This window comes from Ictidomys tridecemlineatus, chromosome 1, assembly GCF_052094955.1.
Source record: "Ictidomys tridecemlineatus isolate mIctTri1 chromosome 1, mIctTri1.hap1, whole genome shotgun sequence".
In the NCBI taxonomy this organism is placed as follows: domain Eukaryota; kingdom Metazoa; phylum Chordata; class Mammalia; order Rodentia; family Sciuridae; genus Ictidomys; species Ictidomys tridecemlineatus.
Window position 1 is genome coordinate 30,563,678 of NC_135477.1, and position 23,210 is coordinate 30,586,887.

Consider the following 23,210-nt stretch of genomic DNA (forward strand, 5'->3'; position numbering starts at 1 on the left):
AAGTCTGCCAATGAAAACTATAGGAATTGGGTAAAATCCAAGAGAAAGGCCGCTTGGACTTCAACCAGCAAGGCCAAAGGGGTAGAGGTACACAATCCCTTTGGAGAGAATATCATTGTGCAATGTGCCTCATGGGGGACATGAAGCTCAAAGGCCTTGTTTGCCCAGCTGGATTTTGGTCTTGCTTTGGTCCCATTCCTTCATTCAATGTGCTAATTTCTCCCTATGGAATGGAAATGTTTACTCTGCCTTTATATTTTGGATATATATATAACTTGCTTTGAATTTTTTATAAGGAAATATATCTAAGAATTTGCCTTAGTCTCAGAGGAGTCCTTGGACATGGATTTTTGGACAATGCTGAAGCTATTAAGACTATGGAGACACTTGGAAATGAACTAAATGTATTCTACATTATAAGATGGCCATGAGCTTTTGGGGGTCAGGGGTAAAATGTTATGATTTAGATATGAGATGTCCCCTAAAGATCAAAGCTCATGTGTGAGCCAATGCAAGAAAGTTTAGAGTTAAAATGATTGGATCATGACAGCCTAAACCTAATCAGAGCCTTAATCCAGAATTAATAATTTGGTGGTAACTATAGACAGAAAAGTGTGGCTAGAGGAGGTAGGTCACTGGGGTGTGCCCTTGGGGTCTATATTTTTTCCTGTTGAGCAGAACTGGTATGTATTTTTTCCTGGTGAGCAGTATTCACTCTTTCTGCTTCCTAGAGGCATGTCCTTAGTTGATTTCCCCCAACAAACACTTCCACCAAGATATTCTGTCTTATCTTAGGCCCAGAGCAATGGAGCCAGCTGTCTTTGGACTGTGACCTCTGAAACTGTGAGCTCCAATAAACTTTTTATTCTCTACATTGTTCTTGTCAGGTCTTTTGATCACAGCAACAAAAACCCGACTAAAACAACTCCCATGTTTCTTGCAGAACTACTCATGATAGCCAGGATATGGAATCAACAAAGCATCTATCAACTGATGAATGGATAAAGAAATATGTGATATATAAATAAATATACTCAGCTAAAAAAAAGAATGAAATCCTGTCACAGCAACATGGATGAAACTTGAAGACATTATGTAAAGATAAATAAGTCTGGCAAAGAAAAATAAATACCACACATGTTCTTTACTCTTTTGTGGAAATTTAAAAAGACTATCACAACAAAGAAGAGAATGGAATAATAATCACTGAAGACTGGAAATATAGGGGTAGGGTGAACAGAGAAAGCTTAGATTAGGGCTTTTAAAACAGGAGCAATTAGTTATTCCATACTAGTAAGGTAATTAGTTTGTAATAATGTATGATCATTTCAAAATACCTAGAAAAAAAGATAAAGGTTTCTGACACATAGAAATGATTAATATTTGAGGAAATGGGGGCTGGGGCTCAGTGGTAGAGTGCTTGCCTAGCATGTTCAAGGAGCTGGTTCAATCCTCAGCACCACATAAAAATAAATAAAAGTATTGTGTCCAACTACAACTAAAAATTTTTTTTTAAATTTCAGGAATTGGAAATGCTTGTTACCCTAATTTGATTATTACTCATTGTATTATATTATCATATTATATAGCACATGAGGTAGGTACTCTTATACCAGTTAAATAAGAATTTCTGGGAGTGGAACATGGCCTCAGTTAACAAAACAAAACAAACACAGTAAGATACCACCTCACTCCTCTTGGAATGAATATCATCAAAAAGCCAAAAGTGCACTGGGATGTAATTCAGAAATAGCGTGCTTGAGTGGCATACACAAGGCCTTGGGAGAGTCCCAGCACTGCCAAAAAAGAAAATAAAAAATAGACAAATGATAACTAATGTTGGCAAAGATGTAGAGATACACATTGTTGGGAATGTAATTTTGTCACAGCAATTATGAAAAAAATATAGATTCCTAAAAAATTTTTTTTCCTTGAAAAAGAAAATTTTTCTTTTTAAAATATTTTAATTGATTTTTAAAAAAATAAATGACAGGGGAATGCATTACAACTCTTATTACACATATACAGCACAATTTTTCAAATCTCTGGTTGTATATAAAGTATGTTCACACGAATTCATGTCTTCAATCATGCACTTTGGATAATGATGTCCATCACATTCTACCATCATTTCTAACCCCTTGCCCCTTCCCTTCCCCTCCCACCCCTCTGCCCTATCTAAAGTTCATCTATTCCTCCCATGCTATCCCTTCCTACCCCACTATGAAGCAGTCTCCTTATATCAGAGAAAACATTCAGCATTTGTTTTTTTGGGATTGGCTAAATTCACTTAGCATTATCTTCTCCAACGCCATCCATTTCCTGCAAATTCCATGATTTTATTCTTTTTTTATTGCTGAGTAAAATTCCATTGTGTATATATGCCCCATTTTTTTTATCCATTCATCTATTGAAAGGCATGTAGGTTGGTTCCACAGTTTAGATTTTGTGAATTGTGCTACTATAAACATAGATGTGGCTGTGTTCTTGTAGTATGATGTTTTTAAGTCCTTTGAGTATAGACCAAAGCGTTGGATAGATGGGTCAAATGGTGGTTCTATTCCCAGTATTCTAAGGAATTTCCATACTGCTTTCCAGTTGGCTGCACCAATTTGCAGTCCCACCAGCAGTATATGAGTGTACCTTTTTCTCCACATCCTTGCCAACACTTATTACTGTTTGTCATAATAGCTGTCATTCTGACTGGAGTAAGATGATATCTTAGAGTAGTTTTGATTTGCATTTCTCTAACTGCTAGAGATGATGAATATTTTTTCATATATTTGTTGATTGATTGTATATCCTCTTCTGAGAAGTGTCTGTTCAAGTCGTTGGCCCATTTATTGATTGGGTTATTTGTTTTTTTTGGTGCTTTTTGATTTCTTTATATACCCTAGTGATTAGTGATCTATCTGATAAGGGGTAAAAAAATTTGCTCCCAAGATGTAGGCTCTCTATTCACCTCATAGATTGTTTATTTTGCTGAGAAGAAACTTTTTAGTTTGAATCTATCCCATTTATTGATTCTTGGTTTTAATTCTTGCACTATAGGAGTCTTATTAAGGAAGTTGGGGCCTAGTCCCACATGAGGAAGATTAGGGCCTACTTTTTCTTCTATTAGATGCAGAGTCTCTGGTTTAATTTCTAGGTCCTTGGATGCACTTTGAGTTGAGTTTTGCACGTGGTGAGAGATAGGGGTTTAATTTCATTTTGTTGCATATGGATTTCCAGTTTTCCCAGCACCATTTGTTGAAGAGGCTATCTTTTCTCCATTGCATGCTTTTGGTACCTTTGTCTAATATAAGGTAATTGTAATTTTGTGGGTTAGTCTCTGTGTCCTTTATTCTGTATCATTGATCTACCAGTCTGTTTTGGTGCCAATACCATGCTGTTTTTATTACTATTCTCTGTAGTATAGTTTAAGGTCTGGTATCATGATGCTGCCTGCTTTACTCTTCCTGCTAAGGATTGCTTTAGCTATTCTGGGTCTCCTATTTTTTCCAGATGAATTTCATGATTGCTTTTTCTATTTCTATGAAAAATGCCATTGGTATTTTGATTAGAATTGCGTTAAATCTGTATAGTGCTTTTGAAAGTATGGTTATTTTGATAATATTAATTCTGCCTATTCAGGAGCTAGGTAGATCTTTCTATCTTTTAAGGACTTCTTTGATTTCTTTCTTTAGGGTTCTGTAGTTTTCATTGTATAGATCTTTCACCTCTTTTGTTAAGTTGATTCCCAAATATTTTTTTAGGCTATGTAAATAGGATAGTTTTCCTCATTTCCCTCTCAGAGGATTTGTCATTGATATACAGAAATACCTATTATTTATGGGTGTTGATTTATATCCTGCTACTTTGCTGAATTCATTTACTAGTTCTACAAGTTTTCTGGTTGAATACTTAGGTCTTCAAGGTATAGAATCATATTGTCAGCAAATAGTGCTAATTTATGTTCTTTTTTTCCTATACGTATCCTTTTAATTTCTTTTGTCTAATTGCTCTGGCCAGTATTTCAAGAACTATGTTAAATAGAAATGGTAAAAGAAGGCATCCCTTTCTTCTTCCAATTTTTAGAGGGAATGCCTTCAATTTTTCTCCATTTAGAATGCTGTTGGCCTGGGGCGTACCATAGATAGCCTTTACAATGTTGAGATATGTTCCTTATCCCTAGTTTTTCAAGTGTTTTAAACATGAAGGGGTGCTGTATTTTGTCAAATGCTTTTTCTGTGTCTATTGAGATGATCATATGATTTTTATCTTTGAGTCTATTGCTGTGATAAAATACATTTATTGATTTCCGTATATTGAACCAACCTTGCATCCCTGGGATGAACTCCACTTAATTGTGGTGTGTGATCTTTTTGATATGTTTTTGTATTTGATTTGCCAGAATTTTATTGAGAATTTTTACACCTATGTTCATTAGTGATATTGATCTGTAGTTTTCTTTCTTTGATGTATCTTTGCCTGGTTTTGGAATGGTGATATTGGCCTCATAGAATGAGTTTGGAAGTGCTGCCTCTTTTTCTATTTCCTGAAATAAATTGAAGAATATTGGTATTAGTTCTTCTTTAAAGGTCTTGTAGAACTTGGCTGTGGATCCATCCAGTCCTGGGCTTTTCTTGGTTGGTAGGCTTCTGATGGTGTCTTCTATTTAATCACTTGATATTGGTCTGTTTAAATTGTGTATATCTTCCTGGTTCAATCTGGGAAAATCATATAACTTAAGAAATCTGTCAATGCCTCAATGTCTTCTATTTTATTGGAGTATAAGTTTTCAAAATAATTTCTAATTACCCTCTGTATTTCTGTAGTGTCTGTTGTGATATTACCTTTTTTTAATCACATGTGCTGGTAATTTGAGTTTTCTTTTCCCTTGTCTTTGTTAGCATAGCTAAGGGTCTGCCAATTTTATTAATTTTTTTCAAAGAAACAACTTTTTGTTTTGTCAATTTTTCAATTATTTCTTTTGTTTTGATTTCATTGATTTCAGCTCTACTTTTAATTATTTATTGCTTCTACTGCTTTTGCTGTTGATTTGTTCTTCTTTTTCTGGGGCTTTGAGACGTAATGTGAAGTCATTTATTTGTTGACTTTTTCTTCTTTTAAGGAATGAACTCCATGCAATGAACTTTTCTCTTAGTAATGCTTTCATAGTGTCTCAGAGATTTTGATGTGTTGTGTCTATGTTCTCATATACCTGTAAAAATTTTTTAATCTCCTCCTTGATATCTTCTGTAACCCAATGTTCATTCAGTAGCATATTGTTTAGTCCCCAAGTGGTGGAGTAATTTTTATTTTGTCATTGATTTCCAATTTCATTCCATTATGATCTTATAAAATGCATAGTAGTTTTTGTATTGGCTAAGAGTTGCTCTGTGGCATAGTATATGGTCTCTTTTAGAGAAGGATCCATGTGCTGGTGAAAAGAAAGTGTATTTGCTCATTGAAGGATGAAATATTCTGTATATGTCAGTTAAGTCTAAGTTACTGATTATATTATTGAGTTCTATAGTTTCTTTATTAAACTTTTGTTTGGAAGATCTATCCAGTGGTGAGAGAGGTGTGTTAAAGTCACCCAAGATTATTGTGTTGTGGGCAGTCTTACTCTTGAACTTGAGAAGAATTTGTTTGATGAACATAGATGCTCCATTGTTTGGGGCATATATATTTATGATTGTTATGTCTTGTTGGTGTATGGTTCCCTTGAGCTGTATGTAATTTCCATCTTTATCTCTCTTGATTAACCTTGGCTTGTAGTTTACTTTATTTGATATAGGGATGGGAACTCCTGCTTGCTTCCACACTCCATATGAAAGGTATGATTTTTCCCAACCATTTACTTTCAGTCTGTATTTGTCTTTTCCTATCAGATGAGTCTCCTAGAGGCAGCATATTGTTGAGTCTTTTTTTTAAAATCCAATCTGGTAGCCTATGCCTTTGATTGGTGAGTTTAAGCCATTAATATTCAGGGTTATTATTGAGACATGGTTTGTATTCTCAGCCATATTTGTTTATTTTTGTTATTTAACTTGACTTAGTTTTCTTCTTTGATTGGTTTTTCCTTTAGGGTACTACCTCCCTCTGTTGATTTTCATTATTGTTTTTCGTTTCCTCTTCATGGAATATTTTTCAAAGGATGTTTTATAGTGCTGTTTTTCTAGCTATAAATTCTTTTAAATTTTGCTTATCAGGGAAGGTTTTTATTTCATCTTCAAATCTAAAGCTTAATTTTGCTAGATATAAGATTTTGGTTGGCATCCATTTTGTTTCAGAACTTGATATATATTGTTACAGGATCTTCTAGCTTTCAGGGTCTGTGTTGAAAAATCTGCCATTATCCTACTTGGGTTTCCCATATATATAATTTGACTCCTTTCTCTCGTGGCTTTTAAAATTCTCTCCTTATTCTATATGTTGGGCATTTTTGTTATAATGTTCCTTGGTGCAGATCTGTTTTGATTTTGTACATTCAGCATCCTGTAGGCTTCTTGAATTTGGGTTTCCAATTCATTCTTCATGTTTGGAAAGTTTTCTGATATTATTTCATTGTATAGATTGTTCATTCCTTTGGTTTGGACATCTATGCCTTCCTCTATGCCAATAACTATTAAATTTGGTCTTTTGAGGCTATCCCATATTTCTTGAATGTTCTGCTCATGGTTTCTTACCATTATCACTAAGTGGGTCTATGTTACTTTTAAGATTGTATATTTTATCTTCCTCATCTGATGTCCTATCTTCCAAGTAGTCTACTCTGTTGGTGATGCTTTCATTTGAGCTTTTAATTTGGTTTACTATTTCTTTGATTTAAATAATTTTTTTTAGTTCTTTTTTTTAGAACCTCTATCTCCCTGTTGAGGTTATCTTTTGCTTCTTATATTTGTTTATGTAGCTCCTTGTCGAAGTGATCTTTCACTGCCTGTATTTGCTCTTTTATAACTTCCTTGAGTTCACAGAACATTTTAAACATGTACATTCTGAACTCCTTCTTTGTAATTTCTCCAGCTATGGCTGCCAATGATTCTAATGATGTGTTTTCTTGATTTGTTTGGGGCACATTCTTCCCTTGTATTTTCATGTTGCTCATGTGTCTTCCTTTCTAGCTCTGTAGGGTTCCAAGATCTTTCATGACCAGATCTCTCATCTGATCTGGGAGCTGCTCCCACCAAATATGGCGAGAAAATGAGCCAGGATGGAGGCAGTCTGCTTCCAGTGCCAGGGTGTCTGATGAGGTGGGGGGAAGCAGGTAATGGCATTGTGCTCTCCTCAAAAAATTAAAAATAGAAGTGCTATCTGATCCAGCAATTCCACTACTGAGTATACTCCCCCCAAATTAAATCAGTATATCAAAAAAATACCTTAAGTCACAGTAATTATTGCAGCATTATTCACCATAACCAAGATAGGGAATCAGTGTAAGTATCCATTAATGGATGAATGGCTAAAGACTATAACACTCACACACACACACACACACACACACACACACACACACACACACACAATAGGACACTAGTTTGTCATAAGAAGCAAGAAATTCTATCATTTGGGACAATGTGGATGAATCTGGGGGACATTATGTTAAGTTAAATAAACCAAACACAAAAAGATAAATATCAAATAACCTCAATCATGTGGAATATAAAAAAGTTAATTTCACTGAGTTGAGACAAGGAATAGTGGTTACCAGAGCCTGGAGGATGTAGTGGGCAGAGAGAACTAGGAAGAAGTTTGTAAATGGGTACCTTATTACAGTTAGAAGGAATAAATTCTGATGTTATGTTGCTACACATAGGTGACTATAGTTAACAACAATAGATTTGTATTTTAAAAAATTTAGAAAATAGTATTTTGAATGTTCTCACTCCAACAAGTGATACAGTTTAACTGGAAAGATATGCTCAATATCTTGATCAGTGTACAATACATATATGTTGCATACATGTTGAAATATCACATGGTACCTCATAAAGTATACAGTTATTATGTATCAATCAAAAATAAAACAATAATAGAAGAACTTTTTTAAATACAGGAAAAACTGCTGAAGGTCTTCTGAAATAGCTTTTCCTGTGATAAGGAACAGATGCATCTGGTTTTACCTACTTCTGATCTTGAACCAAGATGCCATAGCAGCCACCCTGTGTCCATGAGGACATAGACATGACAATAGAACTGCAGGTGCAATGGCTAAGACATAGATGAACTGCTAACCCCATGTCAGCAGCTGCTTGCTATCAGACTTCACAGTAGGAAAGAAACACAATATCTTACGTAAGACATTGTATGTCAAGTTATCAAGGAATGTTGGTAAATTCATTCCTGAGCCCACCATCTGGGCTTATCTGACACATTTTCTAGATCTTGGTCAGGGCAGCACGAGGTTAGGAGCAGACTCACATCCTCCAAGCTGCCAGGGGCACAGTGCAATTATAATGGCTGCAGTCTCTAGGTACTTACCTCATTCCAAGGCTGAGAGCAGAAGTTTCTTATTTTCCTAATTGCCTCTTCCTGAGAGACCTTTTCTGATGTCAAGTTAAAAAAATTCATCACAAAGTAGAAAGCTGAAAATGCCTATAAGAGAAAATTTCAGACTTTTAGGTTCTGCCCAACACATGTGAACACTGACTTGATCCCTCTGGGAGCTCATTTTTGGTTCAGAGAAAAGCAAAGATGCCATTTGCAAGGCATTCCTGTTGCAAACAAGCCATATTCTTCAATCCCAGCTAAAATAAACCCAATGACAGTTTCTTAAGATAAATTATTTTTAAAAAATCATATACATACATAATATTTATCTAATTTAACAAAAATAACTGTGTGCATATTACCATTTTTAAGAATTTTCCTTTTCTTTTCCTTCTTTCTTTGCTCTTTCTTTGACTTCTTTTTTTTAGCTTGATTTTGCTTCCATTTCTAGTCTAAACAGTAATCCACTAATGTAACAACATTTCACTTTTATCAGGTTTCCAGGGAAACAAAATCAGAAAGTTTACACAAAGCTAAATTTGTCCATGAAGAAATAAAAAAGATTTTGTTGAATCACTTTCCAAAGATCAAATGAAAACACATTGACAGTACTTTCAAATATAAATTAAATGATGCATTTGTAGCCAGGGGAAAAAAAGAAACAGACCTTATAGTTTTATATGAAATCCTGTCTTAAACAACTTGCCATGTCCCCACTCCCTTCCTCATCCTAACTTGATTGCTCAACTCTAAGTTGTTTTCTCTAACAAAATCAGAAAGCTAACACAAAGCCAAATTTATCGATAAAGGAATAAAAGGGGTTTTGTTAAATCATTTTCCAAAGGTCAAATCAAAACATATTGATAGTATGACATATCTGCTTCCATTACTGAGTAGGAGGTTGGCTCTGCCCTGGCAAGAATAATTCTAGAGGTAGGGGCAGTATCAATTTTAGGTATTCTATCTCTCACTTCTGTGTAGGAATCTGCCATGCATACTTCTATATAGATTTGGTTCCTGATATGGGTGGAAGCATTCACCCCTAACCACAGTCTTCCTTAGACTCACAGTTTGATTTTAATATATATTTTCTATGTGTTTTTTGGTGTATGTTAAGGGATTATAAACTGGGGATCATAGATATAACTCAAAAGATTAAGAGGCATTTATTTTTTTATTTTTTATTTTTTGGTATCAGGGATTTAAGCCAGGGCCACTGAGCCACATCCCTAGCCCTTTTTATTTTGAGACAGGGTCTTGCTAAGTTGCTTAGGGCCTAAATTGCTAAAGGTGGCTTTGAACTTGTGATCCTCCTCTGCCTCAGGCTCCCAAGCTGCTGGGATTACAAGTGTATATCACCACACCCAGATATTTTTTATTTTTTAAGGATGTCTTTTAAATTATATTCAAAATTACTGATCTACCTTCACATGTCTATTTTTCTGCTTGGAAGAGTGTTAGCTTTCATCAGACAGATTGTCACAACAGTCCTGTGATCTCTCGAAGGGTTAAGAATGATGGGTATCTTGAAGACATTATTCGAAGTGAAAAAAAATCAGTCACAAATGTACAGATATTGCATGATTCCATTTATATGATGGCATTTGGCATAGTGAAATTCATTCCAAAAGCAGAATGGTGGCAGCAGAAGCTGAGCCGGATGAGGAAGAGGAAGGGGATGTTTTATTTAATGGGTACAGAGCTTCATTTTGAGAAGATGAAAAAGTTCTGGTGCTAGGTAGTGAAGATGATTGTACAACAATGTGCAAGTGCTTACTGCCACAGAATTGTACAGTTGTAGTATTTACCAAATAGTTAAAATAGTAAATATTACATTGTGAATATTTCATCACACACACCACATACAAAATAAAAGTAAAAGGGAAAAATGGCTGGTTCAGACAGCCTCATTATTTTGCCACTAGGTCCTGCCTTGGATGTGCAGAGTATAGAATCAAATAGAATCAAATATGCAATATACAATAATATAATAATGCCATTATATAGGAATAGAAAATACAATAAATATAGTCTCATGATTACAAATACCTGAATCAAATTTAAAGCAATGATTAAATTGCTTCTTTTTATATTTTTTAAATGTTCTGTGATAATTATGCTACTTTTATATTTCCCCCCAAACCAATAAGGTATTTCCTATAGTCACAGTAGAAATCCAGCCTTAGGATCAAGAGCAAATCTTACTGGTGAACTGGGATATGTTCATTTAGGCAGTTGTGCAGCAGAATAAGATCACTTACTCTCTTCCTTTGCTCTGGGATCAGTTCATTTTCATTCATGTTCATTTACTTTTTTATTCCATCTACCTGACAACCTTCACTGAAAGTCTTCATGTGATGCAGCTTAAGTGGTAGTTTTCTTTTCTGTATATGTTCTTCAGAAACCCACCTGATATTGCATTATTACCTAAGACAACCTCAGCCTCATAAATCCCTGGGAAAAGTTCCTTCTATAATGAATTATTGTTTGCACAAACATGGGTTGGTACTCACCCCCCCCACCCCAAATAATGTGCTGATGGGATGGGGTGGTAGTGCTTAGGATATTTTTTCCTTCTTAAATATATCTTGTATTATAAAAAATCAACCTGATACTATGCTTAGAGTAAGACTTTGAGAACTCAAGCCAATCAATATTTTTTGCCAGAATGGACTTAAAGCTAATTCTTTTTTTTTGGTGGAGGGCGGGAGTGGGTACTAGGGATTAAACTCAGGGGCAGTTGGCCACTAAGCCACATCCTCAGCCCTATTTTGTATTTTATTTAGAAACAGTACATCACTGAGTTGCTTAGTGCTAAGACTGGCTTTGAACTTGTGATCCTTCTGCCTTAGATTCCCGAGTCACTGAGATTACAGACATGGGCCGCTGCACCTCGATAAAGCTAATTCTTGAAGGAACTGCTTGCAGCCTTATTTTTCTCATTTACTTCAATGAGGCTTAAGAGCTAAATACACATACATGTATTCAGTTGACCTTTGAACAACATAAATTTAAACTGCATGGGTCCAATCATAAGTAAATTTTCTTTTTATATTTAAGATAATTTGAAAATACTCACAAACTGCATCATCTAGATAATTTTAAAAATTAAGGAAAAGTTAGGTGTGTTATGCATGAATCAAATTTATACAGATAATAGTCTGTATTATAATTTACTACCATAAAATATTTATGAATCTGCTATAGAAATGAAAATTTCACAAAACTTATGCACGACAGCACTTATAGATGGTACATGATACCATTCAGAGTCAAGAGAAATCTAAACAAATGTAAAGATATAGTATTAAGTCATAACTATGAAATTAACTATACTATCCTACATTTCGTTACACCACTGTAATAATTTCACATCCACCTCCTGTTGCTACTATGAGCTCAAGTGTTGCCAGCCTCCCCTAAAAATGCCATGAGACATGATTCAACTCCACGAGGACAGCTCATCTCTCCAGTAAATTATATAAGATGATCTCTCATAGTTCCCACATATTTTCCACCATATGCACTACATGTAACGAAGAATATATGTGTTAAATTCACTGGTTTTTCTCAATATGCCCTTATAGGTTTTTAAATTATTTCATATCTGGTCATATTTTAACAGCTTAATTTATAATTTGTAATAAAAGGTTTACAATTGATTTTTAAAAGAATAAACTACAAGCACTTTTTAATAAACATTTTAAATACTTTTTGTAAAAATAGTTACACATGGCAGTTTGACTGGAAGGGGAGATTAGTGCCCCCAGTCCCTATAATGTTCAATGGTGAACTTTGCTGGTGTCTGTGTGTGTACAAATACATTTTAAATGTTTTTTTAAATTTCCACTTCCCCATTAAATTTGGTTCTGTATCTTCTTGTTTATATAAATTGCACCATGTGATCTTAAAAAGCCATTTCCCCAATTACCTCCAAAGTAATTCCCAGAGATGTTCCATCTTGTTGGTGTTTCTGTTTTGCCTGTCACATTGGATTCAACCTAGTGACAAGGGCCACAGTGTAGGCAGACACAGCACTAATAGTTTTTAATTCTATATCTACAGACTAAGAATTAGATCATAGGGACACTTGCAATGTTACCACAAACTCTTCCCCAACAAATGCTCTGTGGTTTGAGAACACAAAGGATAACTCCTTCGGGAAATAATGGAAATGCAACTGGATTTGGTGTTTCAAAAAGTTATGCTTCAAGTTCCTGGTCTTGGGAATGGGAACTTTTTCTTTTTTAATAGTTGTTTTTTAGTTGTAGTGGACACAATACCTTTATTTCACTTATCTATTTTTATGTGGTACTGAGGATCAAACCCAGGGTCTCACACATGAGAGGTGAGAGCTCTATCACTGAGTCCCAGCCCCAGCTCAAGGGAACTTTTTCTTTTTAAATTATTTTTAACACTTCATAATAGTTATATGTAACATTAGGATTCATTTTCACACTTTATACATGCAGGGAAGATGATTTGTTCCAAATCAATCCTCAGAATTTCTAAAGAACTTCAGTGTGGCGAGAGGACTGCTAGGAGAAAGAGCTAAGCTCTGTCAGTGCCTCCTTGATGCTAGGGCCCACTTGACATCTGCTGCAGTGGTGTGCTGAACTGACTCTGACACGTAAGAGCTGAACATGAAAACTTCAGGATTTTTGTGATGTAGTTCATGTCAATTTGGGAGGCTGAAATAGACTGGGGTGGGAATATTTACACTATGGAAATTGACAAATGGTACAAATCAGCTCCCCATCCCCAGTAACCACTTGTCCAGCATATCTATTGCTCATAACCAACTGCCAATTAAACAGGGAATATAGTTCCTAATTTAAATATATATATATTTTACAAAGAGGACCGCTTCCCTCCCAAAAAATATCTGAAATGGAAAAAAATTTCCAAAACACGGGTAAGTATCAAAGTAACAGACAGTGACCCTGAGGGATGTATCCAGAGAAGAAAGAAGCTATGCAGAGGGAGACAATGAGCTAATCTAAGGGGGCTACCAAATTAAAGTTTAGAAGTCAGAACAATCTCAACAAGAGACCAAGAAAATAAACAGAAAAGCCGCTAGGGGAAGCTCAAGGACCCACCACCTTTTACAGCCATTAATTCTCCCTACCTGGGTTGCAGGAATCACATTCAGAGGCAAAAAATTCCATTCCCTCAAGGAGGAAGGGTTTGCTCTATGTTGAAGGCAGGAATTAAGCCATGTTTCCCAGGAGGCAAAGCGTTCAGAGACATTAAAATGTCAACTCCTTAAAGAGGGCATGTTCCTTTTCCTTTGCACTTACTTCCTAGCAGTGACTGGAGTTAAACAGGCCCTTGGCTGTCTCCAGCTGCCTCACCACTTGCCTTCCTCTTGTGGTACCCTCCTTCCTCCTCCAGAAGTTTGATTCAAGGCAAGAGAGGACCCTGGCCCAAGAAATCCCATGGTGGGCAACCAATGCCAGCTCAGTTACAGAATATTCAAATGAGGTTCTGGTTTGTTCTGAACTGGGGGTTGGAGCCAGCTAATAACCAAAGCTATTGCTCTGCAGTGGTTTTCTAGTGATGTACTTTCCTCAGGATCCTTGAGGAGAGGGAAGCTGTGGTTGGGCCATGATTAAAGTAAGCCTGGATCCATGGCACTACCTCCTGCTGCTTTCCCAGAGACCAAAGGAATGAGGAGCTCAAAAGGTAAGTTTTGAGCTTACCTTTTGAGCTCCTCAAGCCAAGACTTAAGTCAGGTCTAAGTACCATCAGTCCTGTGCTGTCTCCAGGGAGCTCTTTCTGTGACACTTGTAAGAAAGTCTCTTATATTCTATAAACTTCAACCAAAATCCTTCTAGCCAATACCTCATTATTTCACAAACTTACCCCAAAATTTCCCTGGATTGGTGGCAAGTAAATCCCATTGAAAGCACACTGAGAGTAAGGGCAGTCACCAGTGTTGAAGAGCTCAAGAATGCTTTGCTGGCATTGTTCATAGTTTCCAGTACCCTGGATTTGAAACTCATCAAATGGCAGAGTCTTCTTAAATTTCTTGGTACAAGGGGTCTTGTAAAGGTCACTTACGTTCACGACCTTCTTATACCCCGTGTGAAAGCATGGGTCCCTGAGGCTTCTACCACTTGACACCTGAATGAAAAAAAAATCACTTGAAGGAATCTTGTGAATGTTGGGGGTACAAAAGCTACGATCTGACTTCATTATTGTGTAGGCATAGTAGAAAATGATAGCACCTAGAACTGGCATCATTATATCTCTCCCTGAGTTTTTTACCAATAAAAATAAGTGTTAAAAAAAGTTTCTGTTGCATGCACCAGAAGTGGTATCAGATGTGAATGTACCTGGGGAATTTACAGGATGCTGATATTGTTAAAGCTGGACCCAGTAATGTCATTAGCTGGGAATGTCTTGGAGTTCCTAGGCCTAAATCACATATGTTGGGAGAAGACTCCCCAGGGAAATTCTCAAGACTCTCAAAAATTGAGCCTGAGGCTCTTTACTTCTCTAAGCAGAGAATCACAAACTTCAAAAGGTGGAACATGTGTTAGGTCTTTTAAACCAATAGAATCCAGTGATTTTTTTAATCATTATTTTATTTATTTATGTGTGGTGCTGAGAATTAAATCCAGTGCCTCACACATGGTAGGCAAGTGCTCTACCACTGAACCCCAGCCCTAGCCCAAATCCATTGATTTTTAACCCTCAACCCCACAGAGAAGAAATTGGGTGGCTGTGGATAAGAAATTTAGTGGAACTCTGAGGCTCAATGGGCCATTCTCTGTGGCATCTACTCTTCTTACTGATAGTCTTCTTACTGATAGTGGTTTTGAGAATCAGAGAGTGCTTTGGGGGAAAAGAGAGAACTGGTTATTCTTTCAACAAAGACAGAGACCAGCTGGATATGACAACCTTGCTCTGTGTTTATTTGTCAGGGTGTGCCTGGTACTCTACTGATGTGGAGTGTTTAACATTTCTTGCCTTCAAAAATACAAAAAGCATAAGGTAATAAGATTTGAAGTGTTGATTAATAAATTCTGTGTTTTTCTTGAAGTGTTTTTTTCTCTTTCTCTCCAGGTCATTCCAATCAACCCTGTTTTCTGTGCTTTGTAGAAAAGGAAAATTAAAAAATGGCATAGAAGACCATTTGCTTATAAATTGCAACACCCTACCCCTGAATGATACTCTAGCATGCAGCTTTCATTACCAACCCTTCAGGGGTGAGAAATTAATTGCTAAGGAAAAAAAAAGTGTAGTTTCCTTGGAGATAGTGCAGTAAACAAACACAGGAGGAGATGTCTGGATGGAAGAATTCATAGGGGTCCACCAGATGTAGCTTGGTATCCTGCCTGAAAGGGTTTGGGAAGTACAATAACCAACTTCAGACCAATTATAGAATTAGAAAGAGAAAATAACAGGATGTGAGGGCTGGAGGACCAGATGTGGAAAGGGCAGGTCTGAATTCAGTTACACTTGCCTGAATGTCCTTGGCCAGTTTCTGCCAGAGTGCTTGATCCTTCCCATAGCACAAGAAGCTATGTGTGTATACATAGTAGTCCTTGCCATACAGGCGAAATTGCAGAGAGTTTTCTGGGGACTCTGTAGTGTGGTTTTCAGGCACAAAAGTAATTTGTGTAGAGGCACCCCCAAGGTCCAAAGCTCCAAATGTTTTCTCATGATTCATCTTTTCTGAGATCCCGCTGAGCCAACCTGAGTTCTAAAAAAGAGGACAGTCAACAGTGCTAAAGGTGTTTGGACACCCAACTTTTCACCATGTTTCTTAGATTCAGGGAATTTCTAAAGCAGAGAAGCAGGGGCAGAAAGGTGAGGCAAAGGACATTAGAGGTTCCTGAGTCTGCACCAGATCAACAGCTTTGAGGACATGCACACACTGCTGTGACAGAAGCAGCATAACAACTGCTACAAACAAGGGGTCTAGTACCAGGCCAACTCAAGTTCAACTGCCCACTCAGTCAGCTATTATCATATGACCATGAGCACAATCATTACCCTCATTAGGCATCACCACCCACCTCTAAAATGGCAGAGTCCTCTCAAATTTCTTGGTGCAAGGAGTCTTGTAAAGACCTCAGACTGTCGTTTGAGGATGAATTCTCTCAGCACAAGTAAGTGCTAGCACAGCACACAGCAATCAGCCTAGGCAAGTACTAACTGCTCTTACTTTTAATGATAGAGTTTCCTTGCCTCTGACTCCCAGAGATGAAGACTTCCCTAAGGAAGGTCTTGATAGGCAGCTATTTCTCCAATAATTCTTACAAACATGGGAATAAATTCATGGCACTCTTTCATCCATCATTCACTCTGGATGAAATATTGCCTGAGAAAGCAAGGTCATAGACCCCCATGGAGTCACTTCCATGGGTGATATGGGATGATCACCTGAAAGAAACTGCCAAGCAGATAGTTGATAGTAATCCAGCCATAGGCACCTTCCTCTTGGCCAGTGATGATGGTGGCACCCTGGAAGTTAAAGGGGTAGGTGCTGAGGGTCCTTATCACTGCACCAATGACCCTGTCTGCCAGTTGTTCACTTTCCATCCTACACCAAAGAAGAGGTGAGGTTATCATCTTGGTCTTAATAACTACACCTACCCATTCCCACTATAGTTTCCACATAATGCTGAAAGAAACAAACCAAAACATCCTGGAGTAAGTGGAGAATGGGAATCCCCACACATAGCTCACAGAAGAACTCTACTTGGGGATAAGGCTGAGCTAATTTTTTTGTCCCCTCTTACCTAATTGAAATCTCTCCAATCCTTGAGTGGGTTAGTCTTCCTAAAATAACATTTTTGCTCTTTTGTTCCCTGATTCAAAAAATAAAATGTTCTGAAAAGACTGTGGTCGTGGTAGTTGGGTATTTTGTCATCTCCATACCTAGAGCTGATGTTTGTGATATTAGTTCCTAGAATAACTAAATAAAATTATTGTGTGACTCTTAGTTGGTTACACAAGTTAGTCTGTGCTTGAGGTTTTCAATTTGGACTGTGGTAGAAAGCAGGTGGCAAGTCACCTGGGACATAGCCAACTTCTACTGCTTCGAGACTGGGAAATACCTTCCTCATACTCTCACCAGTTCTTGGGTCCATTTGAGAACTTGAGACCTAAGCAAGGAGTTTTCCAGGGTTGTCATAATGAAGATGAGATGCACCGGTTTCCAAGAGCTAGGCTAAGCAACATGAGAGCCTCCTGGTGAGAGGATGTACCTTCCACTCTAACCTCTCATCTGAATGCCTCCCATACCCACTACCTGCCTCCTTTACCCTTGCTTCCCTCCACTGCAATCTGTCTTCTCTACCAGCGTCACCAATTGTGTAACTTTTTAAAGTGAGTTTCCACTGTCTTCAAGATAAACTCTAAATTTCATGTGGTCCACAAGGCCTTCTCAGAATCCCACTCATAACTCTGGCTCTGTCCCTTACCAGGCAGACTTGGGACCTTGGGTGTTACTCAACATTTGTGAGCCACAGCTTCCTTATCTGGTTAGTAACAGTTATTCATATCCTCTACTTCATACTGTTGTTTTGATGATTAAATTAAACAATGTGAATCATGAATTTAGTATTCTTCTAAGAATACAGCAAGTGCTCAATAAATATTAGCTTCTACTATTATTATTTTACAACATGCACCCTGTCTCCTGTCTTTGCAGAGCTACTAACAAGACCTGTGAATATGCCCTATTGTCCCACCACTGCACATCCTAGAACAAACTCCACACCAACTGCATCAAGTCAGCGACTTTGCCCTGCCTCTTCATTGCTGTATCACAGCTTTTAAAATGTGCCTGACACACAATAGGTGTTGAATAACAGTGGGTTACTGAACATGTGCTATCACTTGGTCTATAACACCCTTCCCTCACCCGACAAATGCTCTTTTGTGACTCAGCTCATATATCTCCTCCTTGTACAAGTCTTTCTGAGGGCCTTTCATCCTGAGCAGGACAAATGCTCCCACAGGAGTCTGAGCATTCCTCTGTAAAAGAAGTGATCACACTGGGTGGAACTATTTCCTTGGTGCTGAGTCACCTTCATCCATGTTCTGGACAAAGTAGGCACTCATGAGCGATGAATGAACAAGTAAACAAATAATGCAACTAGGTGACCAAGTTTTGACCAATAAAGATGTGCTTGTTATAAATGTCTTGGGACATCTGTGGGTCTCCCCTAGTCTTCCTACACCCAGATATTGATTGACTAATTCTGTGTCTCCAAATCTCAGAGCACATAGGCTCAATCTTTCTCTCTGTGTGTCTCTTCCCGCTTGAGTTTACTATGGGCAAATGGGCAAGGCTTCTTTTTTGAGAAGTGGTCTCTTTAATTTCCCCCAGGTTGACCTCATACATCTTCTCTCAGCATCCTTAGTAGCTCAGATTTCAGGCACATACCACATGGCTGATGCAAAGCTTCTTTACATACTCAAAATCTTAATATATATATACTATGCTTTGGGGAGTTTTACTCACTTATTGAAATTTTCTTTCTTAGGTGTGGACTTTAGGATGTGTAGCATTTGGGGTGCTAGGGAAATGTGGTTATCTCTTATAATTTCAGGGGCTCTGGTGCTGCCTCTCTGAACTCTACATGCTGCCATACCTGAGCAACCGCATGCCTGCTGTGGCTCCCAGGTAAATAGGTGTCTCATGGTGCTTGGACACTGGAATCACATACCGGGTCCTTTCCATGCATTCAGCCAGGTAGTCACCTATTTCCTGTAATTTATGAGCATATTTTGAGATTCCAGGACCTACGGAAAGATATAGAAGAGGATAATCATTTTTTTAAAATGTATAGGACATACCTTGACAATATCAGAGAAAATATAGTATTGCTGTGAAAATACAAGAAAAAAAATCAATTTCCTGATGTGATACATATTAAGTTACTATACATAGAGGGTAACTCACTGGACTTAACATTGTTATGATTTAATTTTCAAATGTGGAGGTAAGTCCATCTGGTGCTTGATAATTTTGCCACTGGATAGCACAATTTCAAGTAATTGTATAATGTTGTCTCAGAATTTGATGTGGATCTTACAGTGTGCTTCTCTATTAGCTACTTCTGTATGATTCTTCCACAAAATTATAATTAGCAACATTAGTTCCTAGAATACCTAAATAAAAATTATATTTATAGCAAAAGTTAAAATAAGCACCAGATATACTTGCTTCTAGTGAAAAGACAGAAGCTACTACTGGCTATGTGATCAAGGGCAGTACCTAAAATTTCTGAGGTGGGTTTTTTTCCTTAATTAGCAAAAGAAGGAATAGAATCCTTGATTCTTCCGTGACTTTTCCACTCCAATACTCTGCTTCCCTAGTAAGACTTTTTCTCTAGTTTTAGAGTGAAAATGACCGTTGCTACAGAGAGGATGAATATTCCTGAAGCTTTTAAAAGTTAACACTCAATATTTTCATCTCACATTAAGATAAATGTCACACTATTAGTACATCATTGCAAGTATTTGATTTAAAGATAATTATTCAAATAAGTTAAGCAGATCTCATTCACAGGTTTTAAAACGGCTAATTTATTTAACTTTAATGAGAAAATTAGCTCTAAGTTACCAGCTGTTTGGATTCAGAAAACCAGGACTTAGTATTTCTTTCTCTCTTACTCTCTCTCTCTCTCTTTCTGTCTCTGGAGAGGGGGAAAATACTGTATTTGTTAGGTCAAATATTCATGCATTCATGGGATGAGCCTCAGAAAACATATATCTATTAGATTAAAAAAAAAGAAACCCACTTTCATAAGAATGGAAGTCATTGAATTAAAAGCCAGAAAAATGAGGAATCTGGACTTTAAGAAATGCAAGGAAATATTGTCTCAGAATTGATGGGGCCAATGTCTTAGAACATCTAGCCACTCGGTATAATGATTTTGTTTCCTGGAAACATGCCCTAGTACTTTCTTGACAAATTATGAAAATTAGTGAACTCCACAAGCCATCAACTAAAATTCAATTACCTTCTAGGATCCAGGGTTCCTGTCAAACTGAAAACTAACAGTAGGTTCTTGCCTAAAAGGCCTAAAGAGATAAAAGAGAGATTCTGGTGTGATATGGTAATTTCTAGTGCATGGTGGGGTACTGGGTGGAGAGAGGGCAGAAAGCCAGTCAACAACCTTCCTTGGATTGGAACCTTAAAAGAAAACTGACTAGAAACACACACACACTCACACAATGTAATGCAGTGGTTCAGAGCAGCAGGAATCCTAGAGCATGGTGAGACCTAGATTCCTGTCCTAGTCCTATTGCTACTTTCAAGGCACTAATCCTCTAGGGTTTTGTTTTCTTCTCTGTAAAAAAACAGAGAAGAAAATTCTGTAAAAACTCTCTAGGTAGGAAAGAGGGGTGGGAAGGGGAGGGAAGGGGCAGAGAGTTAGCAAGGATGGTAAAATGTGATGGACATCATTATCCAAAGTACATGTATAAAGACACGAATTGATGTCAACATACTTTATATACAACCAGAGATATGAAAAATTGTGCTGTATATGTGTAATAAGAATTATAATGCATTCCACTGTCATTTTTTTTAAAAAAAATCAAGACAAAAATTTTAAAAAGCTCTGTAAAAAAACAAGATTTAAAAGATCCTTGAGAATCTTTTCGAGCCCTAAAAGCCTATGATCTGGTCTCTCCTTGCTGAAGGCCTGTCAATATTTCTTCCAACCTGTAGATTAAAGTGCAAAGATTAACAGAGCAGCAATTCTTTGGACCAGCACCTTCTGCATCACCTGGAAACTTGTTAGAAATGCAAATTTTCAGGCTTTCTTCCAGATCTGCTGACACTGAAGTTCTGCGAATGAGGCTGTGCATCTCTGTTTTAAAAGCCCTTCAGGTGATTATGATACACTTTCAAATCTGGAACCACTAAGATGTGGGTTTGAAGTCAGGCAGGCCTTAGTTCGAATCCTAGCTTCTTACTAGTTCAAGTAACCTTAAACAAGTAGTATGTAACCTCACTCAATCTCAGTGCCCTCATTTTTTAAAAAATATTTTTTATTCTAATTTGTTATATATGACAGCAGAATGCATTACAATTCATATTATACATATAGAGCACAATTTTTCATATCTCTCGTTGTCCACAAATTAGAGTCACACTATTCGTGTCTTCAATCCAGGCCCTTGTTTTTGAAAAATGGAAAATAAACTAAAGGAAAAACTAATCAGAGAAGAAATCAAGTCAAGTTAAATACTAAATATAAACAAAAGTGTCTGAGAATATAAATAATGTCTCAATAATAACCCTGGATATTAACGGCCTAAACTCACCAATCAAAAGTCATAGACCAGCAGATTGGATAAAAAAAAAAAAAGAGCCAACAATATGCTTCCTATGACACATCTCATAGGAAAAGACATCCACAGACTGAAGGTGAAAGGTTGGGAAAAATAATACCATTCACATGGACTGTGGAAGCAAGCAGGGGTTTCCATCCTCATATCAAATAAAATAGACTTGAAGCCAAAGTTAATCAACAGGGATAAAGAAGGACACTACATACTACTCAAGGGAAACGTACCAACAAGATTTAACAATTATAAATATATATGCCCCAAACAATGGAGAATCTATGTTCATCAAACAAACTCTTCTAAAGTTCAAGAGTCAAATAGACCACAACATAATAATGTTGTTTCACCACTGGATAGATCTTCCAAACAAAAGCTGAACAAAGAAACTATAGAACTTAATAATACAATCAATAACTTAGACTTAACAGTCATATATAGAATGTGAATGAGAACCCAGAAACAACATATCAAAATCTCTGGGATACCAAGAAGGCAGTTTTAAGAGGAAAGTTCATTGCATGGAGTTCATTCCTTAAAAGAAAAAGTCAACAAATAAATGACTTAACATTACATCTCAAAGTCCTGGAAGAAAAAGAACAAATCTACACCCAAAGCAGTAGAAGACAGGAAATAATTAAAATCAGAGCTGAAATCAATGAAATTGAAGCAAAAGAAACAACTGAAAAAAAATGACAAAACAAAAAGTTGGTTCTTTGAAAAATAATAAGTAAAATTAACAGACCCTTAGCCATGCTAACAAAGAGAAGGAGAGAAAAAACTCAAATTACTAACATACATGATGAAAAAGGAAATATCACAACAGACACAGAAGATAATTAGAAATTATTTAGAAAACTTGTACTACAATAAAATAGAAAATATCAAAGGCATCAACAAACTTCTATAGTCATATGATTTTCCCAAATTGAATCAAGATGATATACACAATTTAAACAGGCCAATAACAGGTGATAAAATAGAAGATGTCATTAGAAGCCTACCAACCAAAAAAAGCCCAAGACCGGATAGATACACAGCTGAGTTCTATAAGACCTTTAAGGAGAATTAATACCAATACTCTTCAATTTATTTCAGAAAATGGAAAAAGAGGTAGCACTTCCATACTCATTTTATGAAGCCAATATCACCCTGATTCCAAAATCAGACAAAGACACATCAAAGAAAGAAAACTTCAGATCAATATCTCTAATGAACATAAATGTAAAAATTCTCAAAATTCTGGCAAATCGAATACAAAAACATATCAAAAAGATTGTATACCAGGATGTGGTTGTGGCTCAGTGATGGAGCACTTACCTAGCATGTGTGAAGCACTGGGTTCGATTCCCAGCACCACATATAAATAAATAAAATAAAGGTCCAACAACAACAACAAAAATTAAAAAAAAAAA

The 23,210-nt window shown here is 36.7% G+C and overlaps 1 protein-coding gene across 4 annotated transcripts in view; it reads right to left on the bottom strand.

Annotated features, from left to right (window-relative positions):
• The window catches only part of LOC101974791 (ectonucleoside triphosphate diphosphohydrolase 1), a 120,619-nt gene that overhangs the window by 8,949 nt on the left and 88,460 nt on the right, over positions 1-23,210 (bottom strand). For all 4 annotated transcript variants that reach the window (XM_040272038.2, XM_078034958.1, XM_040272042.2 and 1 more), the window contains 5 exons: positions 19,089-19,239; positions 16,870-17,029; positions 15,947-16,186; positions 14,341-14,601; positions 8,467-8,580 (listed from right to left, as the gene is read on the bottom strand). In XM_040272038.2, coding sequence (XP_040127972.1) covers positions 8,467-8,580; positions 14,341-14,601; positions 15,947-16,186; positions 16,870-17,029; positions 19,089-19,239 — 926 coding nt within the window. The remainder of the gene's footprint in view (positions 1-8,466; positions 8,581-14,340; positions 14,602-15,946; positions 16,187-16,869; positions 17,030-19,088; positions 19,240-23,210) is intronic.